The 23719-nt window shown below is 41.7% G+C and overlaps 1 protein-coding gene across 1 annotated transcript; it reads left to right on the top strand.

Moving 5' to 3' along the window:
* The first annotated feature begins 4543 nt into the window (after window positions 1-4543).
* Window positions 4544-23482, top strand: LOC142663738 (uncharacterized). Its single transcript, XM_075842560.1, has 5 exons — window positions 4544-4677; window positions 5477-5633; window positions 9800-9882; window positions 10597-11010; window positions 22853-23482. Exons 1-5 carry the CDS (start codon window positions 4569-4571, stop codon window positions 23056-23058), a joined length of 969 nt encoding a protein of 322 aa, XP_075698675.1. The 5' UTR covers window positions 4544-4568; the 3' UTR covers window positions 23059-23482.
* Window positions 23483-23719: the final 237 nt, after the last annotated feature.

Below are 23719 nucleotides of genomic sequence, written 5' to 3'. Positions count from 1 at the left end.
GGTGACAAGACATTATATATAGGAAAGCTGGGTGACAGGACATTATATATAGGAAAGCTGGGTGACAAGACATTACATATAGGAAAGCTGGGTGACAGGACATTATATATAGGAAAGCTGGATGACCGGACATTATATATAGGAAAGCTGAGTGACAGGACATTACATATAGGAAAGCTGGGTGACAGGAAATTACATATAGGAAATCTGGGTGACAGGACATTATATATAGGAAAGCTGGGTGACAGGACAATATCTATAGGAAAGCTGGGTGACAGGACATTATATATAGGAAATCTGGGTGACAGGACATTATATATAGGAAAGCTGGGTGACAGGACAATATCTATAGGAAAGCTGGATGACAGGACATTATATATAGGAAAGCTGGGTGACATGGCATTATGTATGGAAAATCTGGGTGACAGTACATTACATATAGGAAAGCTGTGTGACAAGACATTAGATAGAGGAATTCTGGGTGACAGTACATTATATAAAGGAAAGCTGGGTGACGGGAAATTATATATATGAAAGCTGGTCGACTGACATTAAAAGCTGGGTGACATGAAATTACATATGGGAAAGCTGGGTGAAATGGCATTACATATAGGAAAGCTGGTTGACATGGCATTATGTAAGGAAAAGCTGGGTGACAGCACATTACATATAGGAAAGCTGTGTGACAGGACATGAGATATAGGAAAGCTGGGTGACAGGACATTACATATAGGAAAGCTGGGTGACAGGACATTACATATAGGAAAACTGGGTGACAGGACAGTACATAAAGGAGCTGAGTGACAGGACATTACATATAGGAAAGCTGGGTGACAGGACATTACATATAGGAAAGCTGGGTGACAGGACATTACATATAGGAAAGCTGGGTAACATGACATTACATATAGGAAAGCTGGGTGACAGGACATTATATACAGGAAAGCTGGGTGATAGGACATTATATATAGGAAAGTTGGGTGACAGGACATTATATATAGGAAAGCAAGGTGACAGGACATTAAAAAGGAAAGCTGGGTGACCGGACATTACATATAGGAAAGCTGGGTGACTGGACATTACATATAGGTAAGATGGGTGATATCACATTATATATAGGAAAGCTGGGTGACACGAAATTACATATATGAAAGCTGGGTGACTGACATAGGGAAAGCTGGGTGACATGACTTACATATGGGAAAGCTGGGTTACATGGCATTACATATGGAAAAGCTGGGTGACATGGCATTACGTATGGAAAAGCTGGGTGACAGGACATTACATATAGGAAAGTTGGGTGACATGGCATTATATATATAGGAAAGCTGGGTGACAGGACATTATATATAGGAAAGCTGTGTAAAAGGACATTATATAGAGGAATGCTGGGTGACAGGACATTATATAAAGGAAAGCTGGGTGACATGACATTATATATAGGAAAGCTGTGTAAAAGGACATTATATAGAGGAATGCTGGGTGACAGTACATTATATAAAGGAAAGCTGGGTGACATAACATTATATATAGGAAAGCTGTGTGACCGGACATTATATATAAGAAATATGGGTGACAGGACATTAAAAAAGGAAAGCTGGGTGACAAGACATTAAATATAGGAAAGCTGGGTGACATTACATTATATATATAGGAAAGCTGGGTGACAGGACATTATATATAGGAAAGCTGGGTGAGAGGAAATTATATATAGGAAAGCTGGGTGACATGACTTACATATGGGAAAGCTGGGTTACATGGCATTACATATGGAAAAGCTGGGTGACATGGCATTACGTATGGAAAAGCTGGGTGACAGCACATTACATATAGGCAAGCTGGGTGACATGGCATTATATATATATATATATATATATATATATATATAGAGAGAGAGAAAAGCTGGGTGACAGGACATTATATATAGGAAAGCTGGGTGACAAGACACTACATATAGGAAAGCTGGGTGACATGGCATTATATATATAGGAAAGCTGGATGACAGGGCATTATATACAGGAAAGCTGGGTGACAGGACTTTACATATAGGAAAGCTGGGTGACAGGACATTACATATAGGAAAGCTGGGTGACAGGACATTACATATAGGAAAGCTGGGTGACAGGACAGTACATAAAGGAAAGCTGGGTGACAAGACATTACATATAGGAAAGCTGGGTGACAGGACATTACATATAGGAAAGCTGGGTGACAGGACATTATATATAGGAAAGCTGGGTGACAGGACATTATATACAGGAAACCTGGGTGACAGGACATTATATATAGTAAACCAGGGTGACAGGACGTTAAAAAGGAAAGCTGGGTGACAGGACATTACATATCGGAAAGCTGGGTGACGGGACATTACATATAGGTAAGCTGGGTGATATCACATTATATATAGGAAAGCTGGGTGACAGGAAATTATATATAGGAAAGCTGTGGGACAGGACATTATATATAGGAAAGCTGGTTGACTGACATATAAGGGAAAGGTGGGTGACATTACATTACATATGGGAAAGCTGGGTGACAGTACATTATATAAAGGAAAGCTGGGTAACATGACATTATATATAGGAAAGCTGGTTGACAGGACATTATATATAGGAAAGCTGGGTGACATGGCATTATATATAGGAAAGCTGTGTTGCCGGACATTATATATAAGAAAGCTGGGTGACAGGATATTAAAAATGGAAAGCTGGGTGACAGGACATTATATATAGGAAAGCTGGGTGACAGTACATTAAATATAGGAAAGCTGGGTGACAGGACATTAAATATAGGAAAGCTGGGCGACATGACATTATATATAGGAAAGCTGGGTGACAAAACATTAAAAATAGGAAAGCTGGATGACAGGACATTATATATAGGAAAGCTGGGTAACATGACATTATATATACAGGAAAGCTGGGGTACAGGACATTACATATAAGACAGCTGAGTGACAGGGCATTATATATATATATATATATATATATATATATATATATATATATATATATATATATATATATATATATATATATAAAAAAAAGCAAAGCAAAAGCAGCACCGTTCTTCCAGTATAGGGTGCACAAGTCCCTGTTCAGACACACGACCAGTGTCCCAAATCCACAGCAAAATCCAATACACAGGTCAGTACTCCAGGTTTAAGTGAAATAAGGATCTTTTTATTCACCACATGCAACGTTTCAGCCCTGCTCAATGGGGCCTTTCTCAAGCAAAGAAAGCTTGAGAAAGGCCCTATTGAGCAGGGCTGAAACGTTGCATGTGGTGAATAAAAAGATCCTTGTTTCACTTAAACCTGGAGTACTGACCTGTGTATTGGATTTTGCTATATATATATATATATATATATATATATATATATATATATATATATATATATATATATATATATATATATATATATATATATAGGAAAGTTGGGTGATATGACACTGTATACAGGAAATCAGGGTGACAGGACATTATATATAGGAAAGCTGGGTGACAGGACATTACATATAAGAAAGCTGGGTGACAGGACATTATATATAGGAAAGCTGGGTGACGTGACATTACATATGGGAAAGCTGCGTGACAGGACATTATATATAAGAAAGCTAGGAGACAGGACATTATATATAGGAAAGCTGGGTGACAGGACATTATATATAGGAGAGCTAGGTGACAGGACATTGTATATAGGAAAGCTGGGTGACAGGACATTATATACAGGAAATCTGGGTGCCAGGACATCATATATAGGAAAGCTGGGTGACAGGACATTATATATAGGAAAGCTGGGTGACAGGACATTACATATAGGAAAGCTGGGTGACAGGACATTATATATATGAAAGCTGGGTGACAGGACATTACATATACGAAAGCTGGGTGACAGGACATTATATATACGAAAGCTGGGTGACAGGACATCATATATATGAAAGCTAGGTGACAGGACATTATATATAGGAAAGCTGGGTGACAGGACATTATATATAGGAAAGCTGGGTGACGTGACATTATATATAGGAAAGCTGGGTGACAGGACATTATATATATGAAAGCTGGATGACGTGACATTATATATAGGAAGGCTGGGTGACAGGACAGTACATATAGGAAAGCTGGGTGACGTGACATTATATATAGGAAAGCTGGGTGACGTGACATTATATATAGGAAAGCTGGGTGACGTGACATTATATATATGAAAGCTGGGTGACATGGCATTATATATTGGAAAGCTGGGTGACAGGACATTATATATAGGAAAGCTGGGTGACAGGACATATACAGGAAAGCTGGGTGACAGGACATTACATATAGGAAAGCTGGGTGACAGGACATTATATATAGGAAAGCTGGGTGACAGGACATTATATAAAGCTATATTATATACTGCTTCCGATGATGTGTGTACTATTGTGACATCACTGCTGTAATCTGCTCCCTGTGATGTGTGTCCTATTGTGACATCACGGAATCTGTAGGAGTATTGAGCGATGTTACAGTGGAGGGGATTAGTCTGGATATATAGAGGAGAAGAGCTATATCTCCAGGTCATCATGCTGTTGCGATTACTTCTCATTGTGAATGTGCTTTTAGCGTCTGTGGAAGGCGCTCCTATCAATTTCCGCAAATATGGATCATTTGCGAAGAATCGGATAAGTAGAGGTAAGTGCGTCACCAGATATACAGTGAATAAGGGGTTAATGCTGTGCGGACAAGTCACTAATCTGATAGGGCTCATCCACGTGGTCAGTCCAGTAACATATAGATCAGACCTGGACGCCTAAGGCTGGACTCATACACAGCAGTTACTTGTGTTTTATACGGCACTTTTTTGTGCCCACAATTTTTGACAAATGCTACGTTAAAGTCTATAATAAAATATAAGAACGTACATAGAATTTTGTTATTCGCTGTTTTTTTTCCGCTTATAGGGTGAGTGGCATTTTTTTTCAAATCACAGCATGCTCAAGGTAATGCGTTTGTTTCTGCCAATTATCAACACTTAAAAAACGCCAGAATTTTTTTTTTTTTAAATGGTCACAAAAAAACTCAAACAAAAACACATTTAAACTTACTTTTAAAAATGCTGGAAATGGATTGGATGGATGGATTGGATGGATGGATGGATGGATGGATGGATTGGATGGATGGATGGATGGATTGGATGGATGGATGGATTGGATGGATGGATTGGATGGATGGATGGATGGATGGATGGATGGATTTGGATGGATGGATGGATGGATGGATTGGATTGGATGGATGGATTGGATGGATGGATTTGGATGGATCGATGGATGGATGGATAGATAGATCCCATATAACCAGTCACTCCTGACAATCTTGGGGACATTCATCTTGATTCCAAACTTGTATTACATGAATGAAAATAATAAAAATAATAATAATAATAATAATGGAGTTTATCTGAACACTTATATGGTTTCTCCTTCTTTTTCAGTACATACTACTACTCCTATTACTACTACTACTCCTATTACTACTCGTACTGAGACTCCACAATACTTTTGGAATAAGTTCATTGTGGTTGCTGCGTTTTCTGCCATCAACTTCCTCCTTGTAACTTTTTATGGCGTCGCCTGTTACATCAGATATAAGTGAGTATTGTAGATAATGATTTCATGTCCGGCCTTTTACCTCCGACTTTCACGCACAGCCGCTGATTATAACCAGGGGCGTAACTAGGAAAGACTGGGCCCCATAGCAAACTTTTAACTGGGCCTCCCTCCCCTGGGTATCACACAACCCCCCCTTGTACATAGTGCCTCCCTATAGATTCCACCACACAGCGCCCCCTATAGATAGCACCATACAGCCCCCTGTAGATAATGTCATACAGCCCCCCCTATAGATAACGTCATACAGCCATCCCCCTGTAGATAACGCCAGACAGCCATCCCCCTGTAGATGACGCCAGGCAGCCCCCCTGTAGATAACGCCATACAGCCCCCTTGTAGATAACGTCATACAGCCCTCCCCTGTAGATAACGCCATACAGCCCTGCCCCTGTAGATAAAGCCATACAGCCCTCCCCCTGTAGATAACGCCAGACAGCCCTCCCCTGTAGATAACACCATACAGCCCTCCCCTTTAGATAACGTCATACAGCCCGCCCCTGTAGATAAAGCCATACAGCCTTCCCCTTTAGATAACGCCATACAGCCCTGCCCTTTAGATAACGCTATACAGCCCCCCTGTAGATAACGCCATACAGCCCTCCCCTGTAGATAAAGTCATACAGCCCTCCCCCTGTAGATAAAGTCATACAGCCCTCCCACTGCAGATAACGCCATACAGCCCTCTCCCTGTAGATAACGCCATACAGCCCTCCCCCTGTAGATAACGCCATACAGCCCTCTCCCTGTAGATAACACCATACAGCCCTCCCCTTTAGATAACGTCATACAGCCCGCCCCTGTAGATAAAGCCATACAGCCTTCCCTGTAGATAACGTCATACAGCCCTCCCTGTAGATAACGCCAGACAGCCCCCCCTGTAGATAACACCATACAGCCCTCTCCTGTAGATAACACCATACAGCCCTCCCACTGTAGATAACGCCATACAGCCCTCCCCTTAAGATAACGCCATACAGCCCCCCTGTAGATAACGCCATACAGCCCTCCCCATGTAGATAAAGCCATACAGCCCTCCCCCTGTAGATAAAGTCATACAGCCCTCCCACTGCAGATAACATCATACAGCCCTCCCCCTGTAGATAATGCCATACAGCCCTCCCCCTGTAGATAATGCCATACAGCCCTCCCCTGTAGATAACGCCATACAGTCCTCCCCTGTAGATAACGCCATACAGCTCTCCCCATGTAGATAACGTCATACAGCCCCAAACACCCCCCTTGAGTTAACGCCATACAGCCCTAAATCCCCTCTGTAGGTAAAGCCATGCAGCCCCCCAACCCCACCCAAAAAAAAAACGGCCTATAGTTTGTCCTACAAACGACATGCATCCCCTATCCACAGGATAGGGAAGATATGTGTGATCGCTGGCAGCGATAAGGAGACCGGGGGGACAAACCTCGGACTTCCGGGGTCTGCGCAGTTCAATAAAAATTAAAGGAGCGCTGGTCTCGCATGCGCACAAGCGTGACCGGTGCACAATTCATTTCTATGGAGCTGCCGACAGACTCCGGAAGTCCGAGGTCTGTCATGGAGATCTTCGGGGGACTTTCGGTCCCCCGTTCTCCTTATCGCTGGGCGTCCCAGCGATCACACATGTATCCCCTATCTTGTGGATAGGGGATGCATGTCTTTTGTAAGAACAACCCCTTCAGTGGCATCGCGCTGTAGCAGCCATAGCAGCTGGTAGCGGAGCCTGCGGCCATGGGAAGGGTGGCCCGTGCCGGCAGGCGGCACGGGCCCCCTCATGCTACGGACCCCGTAGCAGCCGCTATGGCTGCTACAGCGGTAGTTACGCCACTGGGTTCAACATTTCGGCAGAATAAAGTGACTTTCCAGCAGCTCAGAAAATATAATTGATTCTTCCGAAACATTGTCTTTATTGCTCCAAGACGTGATGCTGAGATGTATTTGTAGTTATGAATATTGGAGGGGGTGTATTTTTGTTCCCTTTCCAGGGTTCCCCCAGCACATGACTCCTCAGTGCCGTATTTATGGGCTACACAGGAGTCTATATAGGAAATACTGCACCCCGCCGCCCCCCCCTCCGAGTATAACATGATCCAGTAAAAGGGGCACATTACACCTCTATGTACAGAATATAATGGGGAGACATTACACCTCTATGTACAGAATATAATTGGGGCACATTACACCTCTATGTGCAGAATATAATGGGGGCACATTACACCTCTATGTATAGAATATAATGGGGACACATAACACCTCTATGTACAGAATATAATGGGGACACATTACCCCTCTATGTAGAGAATATAATGGGGACACGTTACACCTCTATGTACAGAATATAATGGGGACACGTTACACCTCTATGTACAGAATATAATGGGGACACGTTACACCTCTATGTACAGTATATAATGGGGACACGTTACACCTCTATGTACAGAATATAATGGGGGCACGTTACACCTCTATGTACAGAATATAATGGGGACACATTACACCTCTATGTACAGAATATAATGGGGACACATTACACCTCTATGTACAGAATATAATGGGGGCACATTACACCTCTATGTACAGAATATAAAGGGGGCACATTACACCTCTATGTACAGAATATAATGGAGACACATTACACCTCTATGTACAAAATATAATGGGGACACATTACACCTCTATGTACAGAATATAATGGGGGCACGTTACACCTCTATGTACAGAATATAATGGGGACACATTACACCTCTATGTACAGAATATAATGGGACACATTACACCTCTATGTACAGAATATAATGGGGGCACATTACACCTCTATGTACAGAATATAATGGGGGCACATTACACCTCTATGTACAGAATAAAATGGGACACATTACACCTCTATGTACAGAATATAATGAGGGCACGTTACACCTCTATGTACAGAATATAATGGGGGCACATTACACCTCTATGTATAGAATATAATGGGGACACGTTACACCTCTATGTACAGAATATAAAGGGGGCACATTACACCTCTATGTACAGAATAATAATGGGACACATTACACCTCTATGTACAAAATATAATGGGGACACATTACACCTCTATGTACAGAATATAATGGGGAGACATTACACCTCTATGTATAGAATATAATGGGGGCACGTTACACCTCTATGTACAGAATATAATGGGGGCACATTACACCTCTATGTACAGAATATAATGGGGGCACATTACACCTCTATGTACAGAATATAAAGGGGGCACATTACACCTCTATGTACAGAATATAATGGGGGCACATTACACCTCTATGTACAGAATATAATGGAGACACATTACACCTCTATGTACAGAATATAATGGGGACACGTTACACCTCTATGTACAGAATATAATGGGGGCACGTTACACCTCTATGTACAGAATATAATGGGGACACATTACACCTCTATGTACAGAATATAATGGGGACACATTACACCTCTATGTACAGATTATAATGGGGGCACGTTACACCTCTATGTACAGAATATAATGGGGACACATTACACCTCTATGTACAGAATATAATGGGGACACATTACACCTCTATGTACAGAATATAATGGGGAGACATTACACCTCTATGTACAGAATATAATGGGGGCACATTACACCTCTATGTACAGAATATAATGGGGGCACGTTACACCTCTATGTACAGAATATAATGGGGGCACATTACACCTCTCTGTACAGAATATAATGGGGGCACATTACACCTCTATGTACAGAATATAAAGGGGACACATTATACCTCTATGTACAGAATATAATGGGGACACATTACACATTCTATGTATAATATAATGGGGACACATTACACCTCTATGTACAGAATATAATGGGGACACATTACATCTCTATGTACAGACTATAATAGGGACACATTACACCTCTATGTACAGAATATAATGGGGACACATTACACCTCTATGTACAGAATATAATGGGACACATTACACCTCTATGTACAGAATATAATGGGGACACATTACACCTCTATGTACAGAATATAATGGGGACACATTACACCTCTATGTACAGAATATAAAGACTTGTCTATAGTCATAATGTCGTCATATCTCTAATCCACAATATTTCTTCCCTTATTACAAGACAATCGAAAACTAAATCCACGAGAGATGTTGAGACCCAATGTTCAATGGATGAAAATAGAGAGAGAAACGGCAAAAAAAACGGTAAATAGAGTTTATCAGATGTGACATATTAATATCTATCTACATAAAACAATTTATAGGAGCTTTATATCACGTGGACACTGGGAATATTCTGCTTTGTCTCTTTCATTATATGAAATGTATTTATAGAAAAATAATCTAATCTATGAGCACATTTTACTAAAGTCATCACAACTGTGCACTATATCTCGATGTATTTCCCAATGACTGCCTCTTATCGGAGAGGATGGAGTATTCCCGCTACTCACATCATGCGGACCCATTCTCTGTAACTATCGGCCTTCTTGTGGCATAACACGACATCAAATACAGTTATTCCCACATCCACCAAAGGTAATATAGTGTAACTCCACCTTACAGTAAAATCCTCCACTTTATAGAATATTCACTACTACACTCAATATAACCACCGCTCCAGGATTGTAGATTTCATCGTCTTCCCTATATCACGGCCATGTTCATTATATAAATCTATATTGTGTCGGGTGATGATCCAGGAGCGTGGTTATACAGGAGACTGGAGGGGTCAGTCATGTCCACAGAGGGTCTTGGAAGGATTTAGTGAGGAACCCGAGATGTAGAGGCAGCTGTGGGGGTTGTGATCTTTTATTCTTGGCATTTACTTTGTCTTTAGGGGATTTCAATTAATAAATTACAGTAAACTTATAGAAGATTTTATTTTATAATTACTAATTTCAATTTTCTGTCTTACAGCAAAACACGAGGACAAAATAAATATTATAGACGAGGATGCCCCTCATAGGCTGGCTGAAAAAAGTGATGTCATTGAAGACTCTCAGATCTCCATACCGGGATCCGATCATGTGACCATCAATATCAGCCCAGAGGATGTGGACACCTCTGATATTATAACCAATGATGCTCCTCCCGGGCTGGCTGAAAAAAGTGTTGTCATTGAAGACAATAAGATCTCTATGTCTGAAACCAATGATGTGACCATCAATACCAGCCCAGAGGATGTGGACACCTCTGATGTCATGACCGATAATGTTCCTCAAGGATTGGCTGAAAAAAGCTACACCGTTGAGGACACTCAGATCTCCATGCCTGGATCCAATCACGTGACCATGAATATCAGCCCAGATCATGTGGACACCTCCTCTGACAGTAAGTTCTTACAGCTTTTATTCTTAAATTTAGCCCAATAATATTAATAATAATTTGTATTTCTATAGCGCCAACATATTATGCAGCATTTTTAAATCAGATGGTTCATGTACAGACAAAATAAGTTCATGTACAGACAAAATCAGACATAACATAGAAACAAACTAATTAACAAATCAAACTAGAGGGGTGAATCTGCTCGCAAGAGCTTACAATCTGAGGGAGGAGGTAGTACACAGGGTGGCAGACAGAGATGAGGGAGGAGGTAGTACACAGGGTGGCAGACAGAGATGGGGGAGGAGGTAGTACACAGGGTGGTAGACAGAGATGAGGGAGGAGGGAGTACACAGGGTGGTAGACAGAGATGAGGGAGGAGGTAGTACACAGGGTGGTAGACAGAGATGAGGTAGTACACAGGGTGGTAGACAAAGATGAGGTAGTACACAGGGTGGTAGACAGAGATGAGCGAGGAGGTAGTACACAGGGTGGTAGAAAGAGATGAGGGAGGGAGTAGTACACAGGGTGGTAGACAGAGATGAGGGAGGCAGTAGTACACAGGGTGGTAGACAGATATGAGGGAGGAGGCAGTACACAGGGTGGTAGACAGAGATGAGGGAGGAGGTAGTACACAGGGTGGTAGACAGATGAGGGAGGAGGTAGTACACAGGGTGGTAGACAGAGATGAGGGAGGAGGTAGTACACAGGGTGGTAGACAGAGATGAGGGAGGAGGTAGTACACAGGGTGGTAGACAGATATGAGGGAGGAGGTAGTACACAGGGTGGTAGACATAGATGAGGGAGGAGGTAGTACACAGGGTGGTAGACAGAGATGAGGGAGGAGGTAGTACACAAGTTGGTAGACAGAGATGAGGGAGGAGGTAGTACACAGGGTGGTAGACAGAGATGAGGGAGGAGGTAGTACACAGGGTGGTAGACAGAGATGAGGGAGGAGGTAGTACACAGGGTGGCAGACAGAGATGAGGGAGGAGGTAGTACACAGGGTTGTAGATAGAGATGAGGGAGGAGGTAGTAAACAAGGTGGCAGACAGAGATGGGGGAGGAGGTAGTACACAGGGTGGTAGACAGAGATGAGGGAGGAGGTAGTACACAGGGTGGCAGACAGAGATGGGGAGGAGGTAGAACACAGGGTGGTAAACAGAGATGAGGGAGGAGGTAGTACACAGGTTGGTAGACAGAGATGAGGGAGGAGGTAGTACACAGGGTGGCAGACAGAGATGGGGGAGGAGGTAGTACACAGGGTGCTAGACATAGATGAGGGAGGAGGTAGTACACAGGGTGGTAGACAGAGATGAGGGAGGAGGTAGTACACAGGGTGGTAGACACAGATGAGGGAGGAGGTAGTACACAGGGTGGTAGACAGAGATGAGGGAGATGTATGGAGGTGCAGCCCTGGGGAGCGCTTTGTAAATGAGAGTAATAAGATTATATTGAATTCTAAAGTAAATGGGCAACTAATGTAGTGACTTGCACAGGGTAGGGGCATTGGTGTAGTGGTCCATTATAGTGACTGGCACAGGGTAGAGGCATTGGTGCAGTGGTCCATTATAGTAACTGGCACAGGGTAGAGGCATTGGTGTAGTGGTCCATTATAATGACTTGCACAGGGTAGAGGCCATTGGTTTAGCAGTCCAGAGCAGTGACTGGCACAGGGTAGAAGCATTGGTGTAATGGTCCATAGCAGTGACTGGCACAGGGTAGGGGCATTGGTGTAGTGGTCCATTATAGTTACTGGCACAGGGTAGAGGCATTGGTCTCCAGGGCAGTGACTGGGACAGAGAAGAGGCATTGGTGTAGCGGTCCATTTTAGTGACTAGCAAAGGTTAGAGGCATTGGTCTCCAGGGTAGTGACTGGGACAGAGCAGAGGCATTGGTGTAGCGGTCCAGAGCAGTGACTGGCACATGGTAGAGCCATTGGTGTAGTGGTTGGTCAGGAAGATGAGCCTGGCGGCTGCATTTAGCATTGACTGTAGAGGGGAGAGTTTAGTGAGGGGAAAACTGACAAGTAATGAGTTACAGGAGTCAAGGCGAGAAGAAATCGGAGTACCAATAAGGGCTCATTCAGACGAGTGTGTATCTCGTCCGTGTGACAGCTGTTAAAACAACGGCCGTCACACAGACTCATCTATTTCAATGGGGCCGTTTACACGACCGTTGTTTTAACGGAGCGTGTGAAAGGTCCGTGGAAAAATAGGACATGTCCTATTTTACTGCGTGTCATGGATCCCTACATAGACTCTAGTCTATTGGGGATCTGTGACAACGCATGCCGTGTGATCGCAATGAGGTCACTTTACGCCTTGATCTCCATGCAGGTTCAAATCAGGTGGGGGGGGGGTGCGAGCTCGGAGAAGCAACAGATACACTGAGACGTTTCTCAAGGTAAAAATCCTTCTGACTTTATTTGCAGAGACACAGAGTTTATATAGTAAAAATATCACATGACTACGTGCAGACACACATTAATCATTTACATTCTTGTGGTTTCTTCCCTTGTGATTTATGTCACAATGTACATTGTTCTTATCTCTAGTTGTTAATCTGGTGTCTGGTCCTTATCTTATCTTGGCTGTATGCACAGAACTCAAAGATCAAAGATCAAAGATCAAAGATCAAACATCAAACAGACTCCTTTGTGTCTGGTAAGTCCTTGTAGGGCCCCAATTTCTACTATCTACAGAATGTCTGCAAATCTATTCCATTACCTTTCCCAGAATATATTCTAATACATGTTTTCTCTTCAGCATTGCACTCTTTCAGGTCTCAGATACATTATACATATATTTATTCCATAACAATCCCTCCTTTTGTGATTTTACCAACACCTAAATTCCAATGCTACTTCTATCTCCTGATAGCAAGGCTTCGATCCATTTCTTCACTTGATTCACACAGGTATGTAGGTGGGGTAATCTCACAACATTCTTTCATCATAATGTATAGGCCTCTGTTTGAATGCTTCCCTTATTTTGCAAAATGCATAACAATTGAAACATGTAAGCAATACAAATAATATTATGAAACATATCAAGGGTTGGAACAACACATGCAGTATCTTAGTGGCAGTGGGGGAAAATCCTGTAAATATGTCATACCAATGATGGGCACTGGCATCTTTTATTGCTGACGATAAATTTATCACTTCCTTAGCTGCTATTGTAGCCAATACTTTCACTTTACTTAGAGTTACATTATGGGCTGCTATCAATTTCTTTACGTCTTTAGACTTTTGTAACACTTGTTTTAACTCTTCCAGTGGCAAACTAAAATTTCCATAGGGCAAAGGTTCAGGTACCCATACAGTGGACATTATTTCTTCTAAAGTAGGCAGGAACACTATAGTTTGGTTCCCCCAAGTCAAATGCGTCACATTGTATAGACATCCTGAAAATGGTCCCATGAGATTAAACTGGCTAAGGGTCTGCTTGTTGTTAGTTATTAAACATACATGCTGTGGACCTACTTCAATATATACCTGTAGGTTAGCTTCTGGGATTATAGTGAGTGCGCATACATTATCCTGGTGCTGCATCAGACAGGGTTCATATATCCCTGACTGTTGATTACATACATATCCTTGCTCTGTTAATTGGCACAAATCTATATTCCTTGTCTTATTTTGAGAATCTATGTGTGTTCCTTTCATTTCTGGCATCCAATATTGTCCTAATAATGTCACCGGATCAATCATTACCATTGGCATAACAATAAATTTGCATAATAGAGTAGGATTTTTCACATTGAATGCTATTAGTCTTCCTGCGCACCATCTAAGTGTACACTCAGTATACTCAGGCTGGAACAATAACCACGTATCATTTCTCTCTCCTACGGGCAGAATGTCTGTCCATTGCCTAACATGACTACTAAACAATTTATTCTTACAATTATTCATCTGTTCTTGTTGCCACATCGTTTTAAGCGTACATACTGTCCAATTTACAAAAGTTGATACATTCTGTAATGTTCTATATTCGGTTAGCATACTTTCATTGAAAACATTTAGAAACAGTTCATCTATAGTTAACCCTTTCTGTTGTATGGCAAAGGTAGTAGGTAACCATGAGGCACCTATCCTTAATGCAGTACATGTGTCATCTCCCACTGAGTTTAATTTGTTCATAACTGTTTCTAACTGTATCCCATTCAATACTCCTAATCCCGTTCCTACCCCTCCTAATAGCGTGTCATACCATTCTCTTTTTTGTCTATGACAGCTGGGGGATTCAGGGAAGGAAATATTGAAGTGTACATTCTCTTTCTGCTGTTGGGTTACAGCGCTCTTACAAGTGTGTGGGATTCTTTCCAGACTTTGTACTGTTATATGTGGCTTAAAACTATCTCTTAAAATTGTTATCAAGAATACAAAATATCTTCTATTTCTTATTTGGCTATTATTCATACATAATATCATCCCATCAGTTTCTTTTATTACAATCGTAGAGTTGAGCCTCTCCTTGTTGCATCTTTCATAAATCTTATTTATCATTTCATTTCTATTTTTACTGGTTGTATATTTCTGTCGATACTGTAAATCTGGTTCATAACAACAAAACAACAGCCGTCTCTTCTTGTATGCTAATGTTGGCTGTTTTGTCTATGTGAAGGTACACAGTCCCTCCATGTGGTCCTTTTCTCCAAGTCCCTTCGGTTGTAGTCACATTTGTAGTATAACACGGGTCATTGGCCTTACAGGTGTAGTTACCCTGCTTTCTATCCACTGTGGCATTCGCCCACCCTGTCCTGAACTGTTCCAGTGATTCTGTACTGATTACGTGTACAGGAGTAGCAGTTCTGCCTTTTTGTATAAGAGCACACGCAACAACCGCCGCAACAACCGCAAAGATCTTCATTCTTCTGGCTGAAGAACCTTTTTACAATGACTGGCGTGAATCCAGCTTGTCTTTCCTTCGAGCTTTACAGAGGTGCTTGTAACGAGTAGGACTTGAAAAGGACCATCAAATCTTGGTTCAAGGCTCTTCCTCACGTGTCTTTTGACAACGACCCAATCTCCTGGTTCTAGCTTATACGTCAACTGAATCAGGACCTGGAATGGAAGCAAAGACTTGTGCATACACCTTGGTCAATTGTTTGTTCAGCGTTGATACATAATCTGTTAGTCTACCATACTGCATTTGGAGCACCTGTGGAAAATAACATCCTAATCTGGGAGCCGACCCAAATAAGATCTCATATGGGCTGAGACCTGTTCTTTTTGTGGGCGTGTATCTTACTGAGAACAAGGCTAATGGTAGACACTCGGTCCATGGTTTCCCGGTTTCTACCATTACTTTTTGGATTTTCAATTTGAGAGTCCCATTTAGTCTCTCAACCTTCCCACTACTTTGTGGATGGTATGGTGTATGTAGGGCTTGACTTATGCCTAGAGCTGACAACACATAGTTCATGATTTCACCCGTAAAATGAGTTCCTCTGTCGCTCTCGATCATCTCTGGAACTCCATATCTGCACACCACCTCGTTGATCAGTTTCTTTGCTGGGCTACGGCTGTAGCTTTGGTTACTGGAAAAGCTTCTGGCCATCCTGAAAAAAGATCAATACAAACAAGCACATACTCATAGGTACCAACTTTGGGTAATTGAATATAGTCTATCTGCAGTCTCTGGAACGGATATATAGGTCTGGGTGTGTGCTTCTGTGGTACTTTTACAGTTCTTCCAATATTATGTGTTGCACAGATCATGCATCCTTGTGTAAAACTGCTGGCCATCACACTAAACCCTGGGGCATACCACACCTTGTTTACCAAGTCCATCATTGCCGTTTTTGACTGGTGTGTCTCTCCATGTGTTATCTGGGCCATCATTGGGAACATTGTCTTAGGCAGGCACAGTTTATTCTGGCACTGCCAGAGGCCATCTTTTCGTAGCGTTGCTCCTTGGGCCGTCCACTTGTCTTTTTCTTCTTCTGTTGCTTGTCCTTGAAGTTTTTGCAGTAGTTCCGGGCTTACAGCTGGTCTTGTTTCCTCTGGATCTTTTATCTGACATACGGCTGCTAACACGGGTAGCTTCTGTGCTGCTTGCTTTGCCGCTTCGTCTGCCAGGGCATTTCCCCTTTTGTCTCTGGTGAACTCACCTTAGTGTGAGCTTTAATTTTTACTACTGCTACTTCTGTGGGTAACATCAGGGTCTCCATCAAGTATTTTACAAAGTCTGCATTCTTTTCAGGTGTACCTGCAGAGGTCAAAAACTGTCTTGCCCTCCATATGGGGCCATAATCGTGTGCAATCCCAAAAGCATATCGAGAGTCAGTGTATATATTTGCTGTCTTTCCTTCTGCATGTTGGCATGCTACTGCCAGGGCCTTAAGCTCCACTTCTTGTGCTGAGCGGGACGCTGGTAAGGAGGCTGCTTCTAGGACTACATCTTCGGTGGTTACTGCATATCCTGTAAGAAAAGATCCTTCTACACAATACCTTGAACCATCCACAAAGAGTATTGGGTCTGGGTTTTGGAGTGGGGTATCTTTTACATGTGCGAACCCCACTGTTTCCTGGGCCATAAGGGCCATACAATCATGTTCATCAGTTTCAGGCAAAAATTGTGACCATACTTTACCTACGTCTTCTCCCCCTTGCTCCAAAGGCAGTAAGGTAGCTGGGTTCAATGTAGTACAGCGGTGTAAAGTAACCTGCTCAGGAAGAAGAAGAGCACAGGTTAATCTCAAATGTCTTGCAGTTGACAAATGCTTAGGTTGTACTTGAGTTAGAATAGCAGTAATATACAAGTTTTGTTTTGCCTTCTCCCTCATCTAAATCCATAAAAACTCGTGTGAGTGATGTCACATCGCCTCCTGTGTAACTTTGCTGGAGGGGGATGGTCTCTTACACATAAACCAAAATTGTACCTAATCAGTTCCTTCACCCTTCCCCCCTTTGTGGACTCTGCGAGAGTGATGTAGCAGAGTTCAAAACTACATCTCAACATAACACTAATTTAACCCCTTGTAATGTACAACAGCCTGAAACAAAAATGACTTTTTCCTGACAAACATGTTATCTTTACAATGACATAACTCATGTGTGAAATCAAAAACAAAACAATTGTAGTTAGTTATTCAATAAAACAGAAAATATTATCTCTGATAACATTAATTACTGCAAACCAATAAACAGTATAACGGTGGGGGCACATACATTTTCAATACCCCGTGTCTCACAGTATCTGTAGTTTAATACATCTGAATTATCAAAACACATGAAATCTGATCACATCATAACACATAATTATCGTAACTTTTATAACCAACAGCGCTTGCGCAAAAGAGAAGAAATTTATTTCGGTTTGTAGACATTACTGATATATATATATCTCAGCAGTGCATATTGAGATCCCTTTGTCTCATCAGCCCTGCAGACTGCACCCAGTCAGCCCCCCTCCTCCTCCTCCCAAACACAGCACACTTTAGAGGGGAGGGAGGGGGGTCACACACTCAAAGCTTCTCACAACTTCTCACAACTTCTCACAACTTCTCACAACTTAACACTTTCAATGCCGGCAAAACAACATACGTATCTGCAATCATTTATCACACCATTGTATAGGAATTATCTACGTTAATGTTTAACCGTACAATCTGACGGCCACCATCTCTATATTATGATGACGTGTTGTTTCATCAGTGAACTAGACTGGAACTTCTGTAAAATAGAAAAAACACTACAAATAACAAAATTAACAAGGTGATTATTTCATACTGATTTGGTTGGGCCGGGCGTGGCCACATCAGGGGCAGGGGGGGGCAGCCTCTCCCATTGGAAACAGTGTGCAGGGGGTTTCCCACCAACAATGAGGACACACTCAACATGAGGTACGGACGCCATTACCGGGCGTCGGCTGGTCCTGTTCTCTAATACATACAATACATTTCTTATTCCTAACTTCCTCTTCTGCAAATCCCTCTAAAGCACTTTCTATCAACTTTCTACCTTCCAACTTCCCTTTGTTCTCCAGAATACCTTTTGCCCAATCTGCGGCTTGGAGCCGCCCTCCTCTTTTTCCCTCTGCCAGTTTTCATGCCTTGATCAGGGCAAGCAACTCTGCACTCTGTGCAGAATGTATGACAGGATCAAGGGTCTCATCATATAAGACAGAGGTGTCTGGTGGTTTGGCTGTGAAGGACTGCTTATACATTATTACATTTATCACTTTTCCTGATTCAATCTACAAAATGACACAAAGTCATACAAAATATCTATATCAGCATTTAATGTTGTGTCCATTCATTTCAAGAACAAGATTACATTTCTTATCTCACTAGCAGCTGTTCTTCACCTCCCCCTTCTCTTATCACACTAGTTGATTCTAAATTATACCATATGGGAATTTACTATAAGGTCATTTGCAACATTAAAACAGCTACTACTTCTATACCTCCCTTTGCTTTAAACTTTACTTTATAAAATATGAATTTCCTCTGACACTTTTCATCTTTCAGCCATCCACGTTTTGTGTCACAACATTCATTCCATTTTTCTGCGTCTAACCGTCCATGGGATTCTAGACCACATGCTTTCATTAATTTTTTTTATTTTTATTTTTTTTAATTTATTTATTTATTTATTTTGTTCCCTGCGTTGCCTTTTTACCTTCTCTTTCTGCTACTACCTGTTTGGCGGTTTGTCCTTTGGGGTGCTCATCTCGTACTCTTGTTACAGATTCTAGCTACTGACAGATGAATTCCATTCTCATCTGTTTTATACAGTTTCTAGTTTCCGTACTTACTCCTGTTACAGATTTTAGCTACTGATAGATGAATTCCATTCTCATCTATTTTAGACAGTTTCTAGCTTCCGTACTTACTCTTATTACAGATTCTAGCTGACAGACGAATTCCATTCTCATCTGTTTTAGACAGTTTCTAGTCTCCGTACTTAATAGGGACACCAGTTCCCCATTGTCTAGTTATAAGTGGTCGCCTAAAGGCAGACCCTAAGTTATGTAGGGGGTAGTTTTCCTGATAGGTGAATTTCTGGATTTACGATCCCCTAGTAAGCTTACACCCTTTTAACAGGTGCTTGCTCACCCATATGCCATACCTCAAACTCTCGTTTGCCGTGACTGTTTCCCATAGCCCTGCTATGATGGAGGGGACTCTTACCCTTCTCTCTCAGTTTTTATCTTCACTAACAAACACTATGGCTATTGGCTGTTAGGGAAAGTCCCACACTACCTTTCTCACCTATTTTATACAGTTACTTATCCCCTCAAAACCCTTTTAAACCTTCTTCTACTCTGGCCAGAGAATTAAATTCCTTTTATAACTAGCTTACTTTCTTCTTATTCACTTTAAACACCACTCAAGGAGATATCCTCCACACCATAACAGTAATATGACAAATATTCCTGATCCAAATAATAAGGAAAACGTAAAATCAAGCTGTTCATTTGACATGCCGGATTATCGGATTGCAGAAAATTCTGGAATTTTGAGCTGAAAATCAGTGCATGATAATCCCCGCAAGTACCTCAATGCTGTACACACATTTTCGGTATTTTGCCAGATTATCAGATTGCACAAAATTTTCGATTTTCGGGCTAAAATTTAGCCTATCATAATCCCCGTAGTCACCTGAAGCATGTACACATGTTTCTGGTAATTTGCCGGATTATCGGAAGTTTTTTCCAAAAACAATTTCCTTATTCTAAAATGCATTTGTGACACAAAACTGGGTTCCTACAACATTCATACAAATACTGTCATGGAGATCAGGCACTTTATCCTGAGGGTAGGATTACATATAGACTTGACCAGATTTTTACACTAAAAATACCCTCATGTGGCCCCTCTATTCCTCAGGAGTACTACCGGGAAGGTGACCTACCAGACAGGAAGGTGCAGAGCAGAGTTTGTAAGAATTAAGTCTTCTTACCTTGCTGCAGCAGTGGTCTGCACGTTCCTTCGTCCGGGTGGTCGCCACTCTAGTCCCGGGAGATCCCCTAGGTGGGGTGCCGTCCTTCTGGTCAAGTCCCTGTTCGGGCGCCAATTTCTGTGATCGCAATGAGGTCACTTTACGCCTTGATCTCCATGCAGGTTCAAATCAGGTGGGGGGGGGGTGCGAGCTCGGAGAAGCAACAGATACACTGAGACGTTTCTCAAGGTAAAAATCCTTCTGACTTTATTTGCAGAGACACAGAGTTTATATAGTAAAAATATCACATGACTACGTGCAGACACACATTAATCATTTACATTCTTGTGGTTTCTTCCCTTGTGATTTATGTCACAATGTACATTGTTCTTATCTCTAGTTGTTAATCTGGTGTCTGGTCCTTATCTTATCTTGGCTGTATGCACAGAACTCAAAGATCAAAGATCAAAGATCAAAGATCAAACATCAAACAGACTCCTTTGTGTCTGGTAAGTCCTTGTAGGGCCCCAATTTCTACTATCTACAGAATGTCTGCAAATCTATTCCATTACCTTTCCCAGAATATATTCTAATACATGTTTTCTCTTCAGCATTGCACTCTTTCAGGTCTCAGATACATTATACATATATTTATTCCATAACAGCCGCATGGGTGGACCTCGGACCTGAAAAAACTGCAGTCTTTCACGTCCGAGGTTGGCTACGTTCATCTGAATGTAGCTTAAGAGTTTTAGCCGTTTCCACAGTAAGAAAAGGGCAGATGCTGAATATGTTTTTTAGATGCAGGAGACATGACCATGCAAGTGTTTGAATATAAGGAGTAAAGGGAAATCTGAGTCCAACATAACCCCAAGACAGTGGCTGCTGCCTAGGACCTTGTTAGCATCTTTCTTCTTTGTGCTCTTACATTCATCCTTTAGGGTCTGTTTACATCTGCATCATGACTTCCATTTATACCGGAAGCCACGACACAGCGCCTCTGGACTTACAATGGGGTCTGTCCGACAAGGTGTCTGATGCTTTCACTGAAAAAAAGAGTGGAGCCTCCAGTGCAGATATGAACATAGCGTTAGGTAGAGATAGAGGTCAGGACTGCAGATCAGACTACATCTGTGTCCTTCCTTAGTCTTCTCTTGGCTTTCGACATATTGCGAGACGAGTGGCGAGATATGACATAGGATCCCATGTTACAAATCCTGAGAAATTGGAGTCAAAAACAGAATCCAAACAGCTGTAAAGGTGGAAACATCTGTATAATTCTATTCAGTGGAAGTTAATGGTCAGGGGAGTGGCTGTGACAACCTCTTATTCATTTTCATGAAAAGCCTTGAGCAGGTAAAAAACCTGTAAGAGGTGACGATGACAGCAGCGCTCCGTATAATATAATCACCAAATATTGTCACTCACCACGAGCCTTTATTTTTTGAGTAGTTCTGGAAATGTTTTACAGTCATTTATTTCAGTGTATTATCTTCTTTATAGTCCTGACCAATCACATCTCATTTACTCATATCCGCCAACATTTTATCCTTATTGGAGGGGCATTGTTAGAATCTTTCTTCTTTGTGCTCTTACGTTCATCCTTTAGGGTCTGTTTACATCTGCGTCATGACTTCCATTTATACCAATTTCGGATCAGATTTTTATAAGTCCCACCCCTTATGATGTCCGTTTTATGGGACTGTCCAGAAAAAAATAGAACTTATTACTGGTGAAGATGAATAAGTGTGAATCTTCTGATTGCCACCATAAAAAGTAACATCAGTTGTTCTAGTTTATCTTGTGTGAATAAAAAAAACTGTCGACGCTCTGATGTTGGTGACAATATATTAGGGAATTGTTGCTTACGCCATTTCCTAATATTTGACAGTGGAGTAGACACTATGTCCATTATATTAACAGGTAATCTTATAGACTGCATCTGTTTTACAGAAAACCAAGAGGACAAAGAACGTCTTCACCATCTTCCAAGTCCTGATGAACATCTTGGCCAGAATAAGGAAGAAGCTGGATTTAATGTCTCTAAGAACTACACACCTACAGACACAGCCAGTTATACCTCACCAAGGCAGCAATTACATGAACATCTTCTGGCATATTTCCAAAAAAGGAATGTCTCGGCTGAGTCACAGAGCTAAACCTTGAAAAAAAAGAGAGAGACAATTTCTCTGGCTGTAGCTCGGCTGAGTCACGGCTCAAAACATCTCACAACATGGACAATTTCTCTGGCTGTGGCTCGGCTGAGTAGCACATTACTATAGTGACTGTAACCTGAAACTTATTGATATACCACACTCTGGACTATTGGGTATAGAAAAATGCTGCTGAAAGTCATAAAATCGAATATGAGGATAATTCAGCATAGAAATCTAGGGAGCGGATCAAAAAGCAGCTCTGGCATGATGAGTTTTGCTCAGTCACTCTCCTCGCTACTCCCTTAACCACGCAGTGTCAACCGTCACAGCGGTAGGCTCTTAAAATGACAAAAATGTATACAAAAATTATAAAATCTAATCAATCATTTATATCTACCCCAAAATGCTTCTATTAAAAATATAGTTCATCCCGCAAAAAACAAGACCACATACGGCTTTATTGTCTCTCTGAATGCAGTTACATAGTTACATAGTTAGTACGGCTGAAAAAAGACACATGTCCATCAAGTCCAACCAAGGGAAGGGAAAAGGGAAGGAAAAATGTCTACACATAGGAGCTAATATTTTTTTGTTCTAGGAAATTATCTAACCCTTTTTTAAAGCCATCTACTGTCCCTGCTGTGACCAGCTCCTGCGGTAGGCT

Source organism: Rhinoderma darwinii, chromosome 11, assembly GCF_050947455.1.
Source record: "Rhinoderma darwinii isolate aRhiDar2 chromosome 11, aRhiDar2.hap1, whole genome shotgun sequence".
Taxonomy (NCBI): domain Eukaryota; kingdom Metazoa; phylum Chordata; class Amphibia; order Anura; family Rhinodermatidae; genus Rhinoderma; species Rhinoderma darwinii.
The sequence above is the reverse complement of the archived record's forward strand: the minus strand, read 5'-3'. Positions and strand labels throughout refer to the sequence as shown.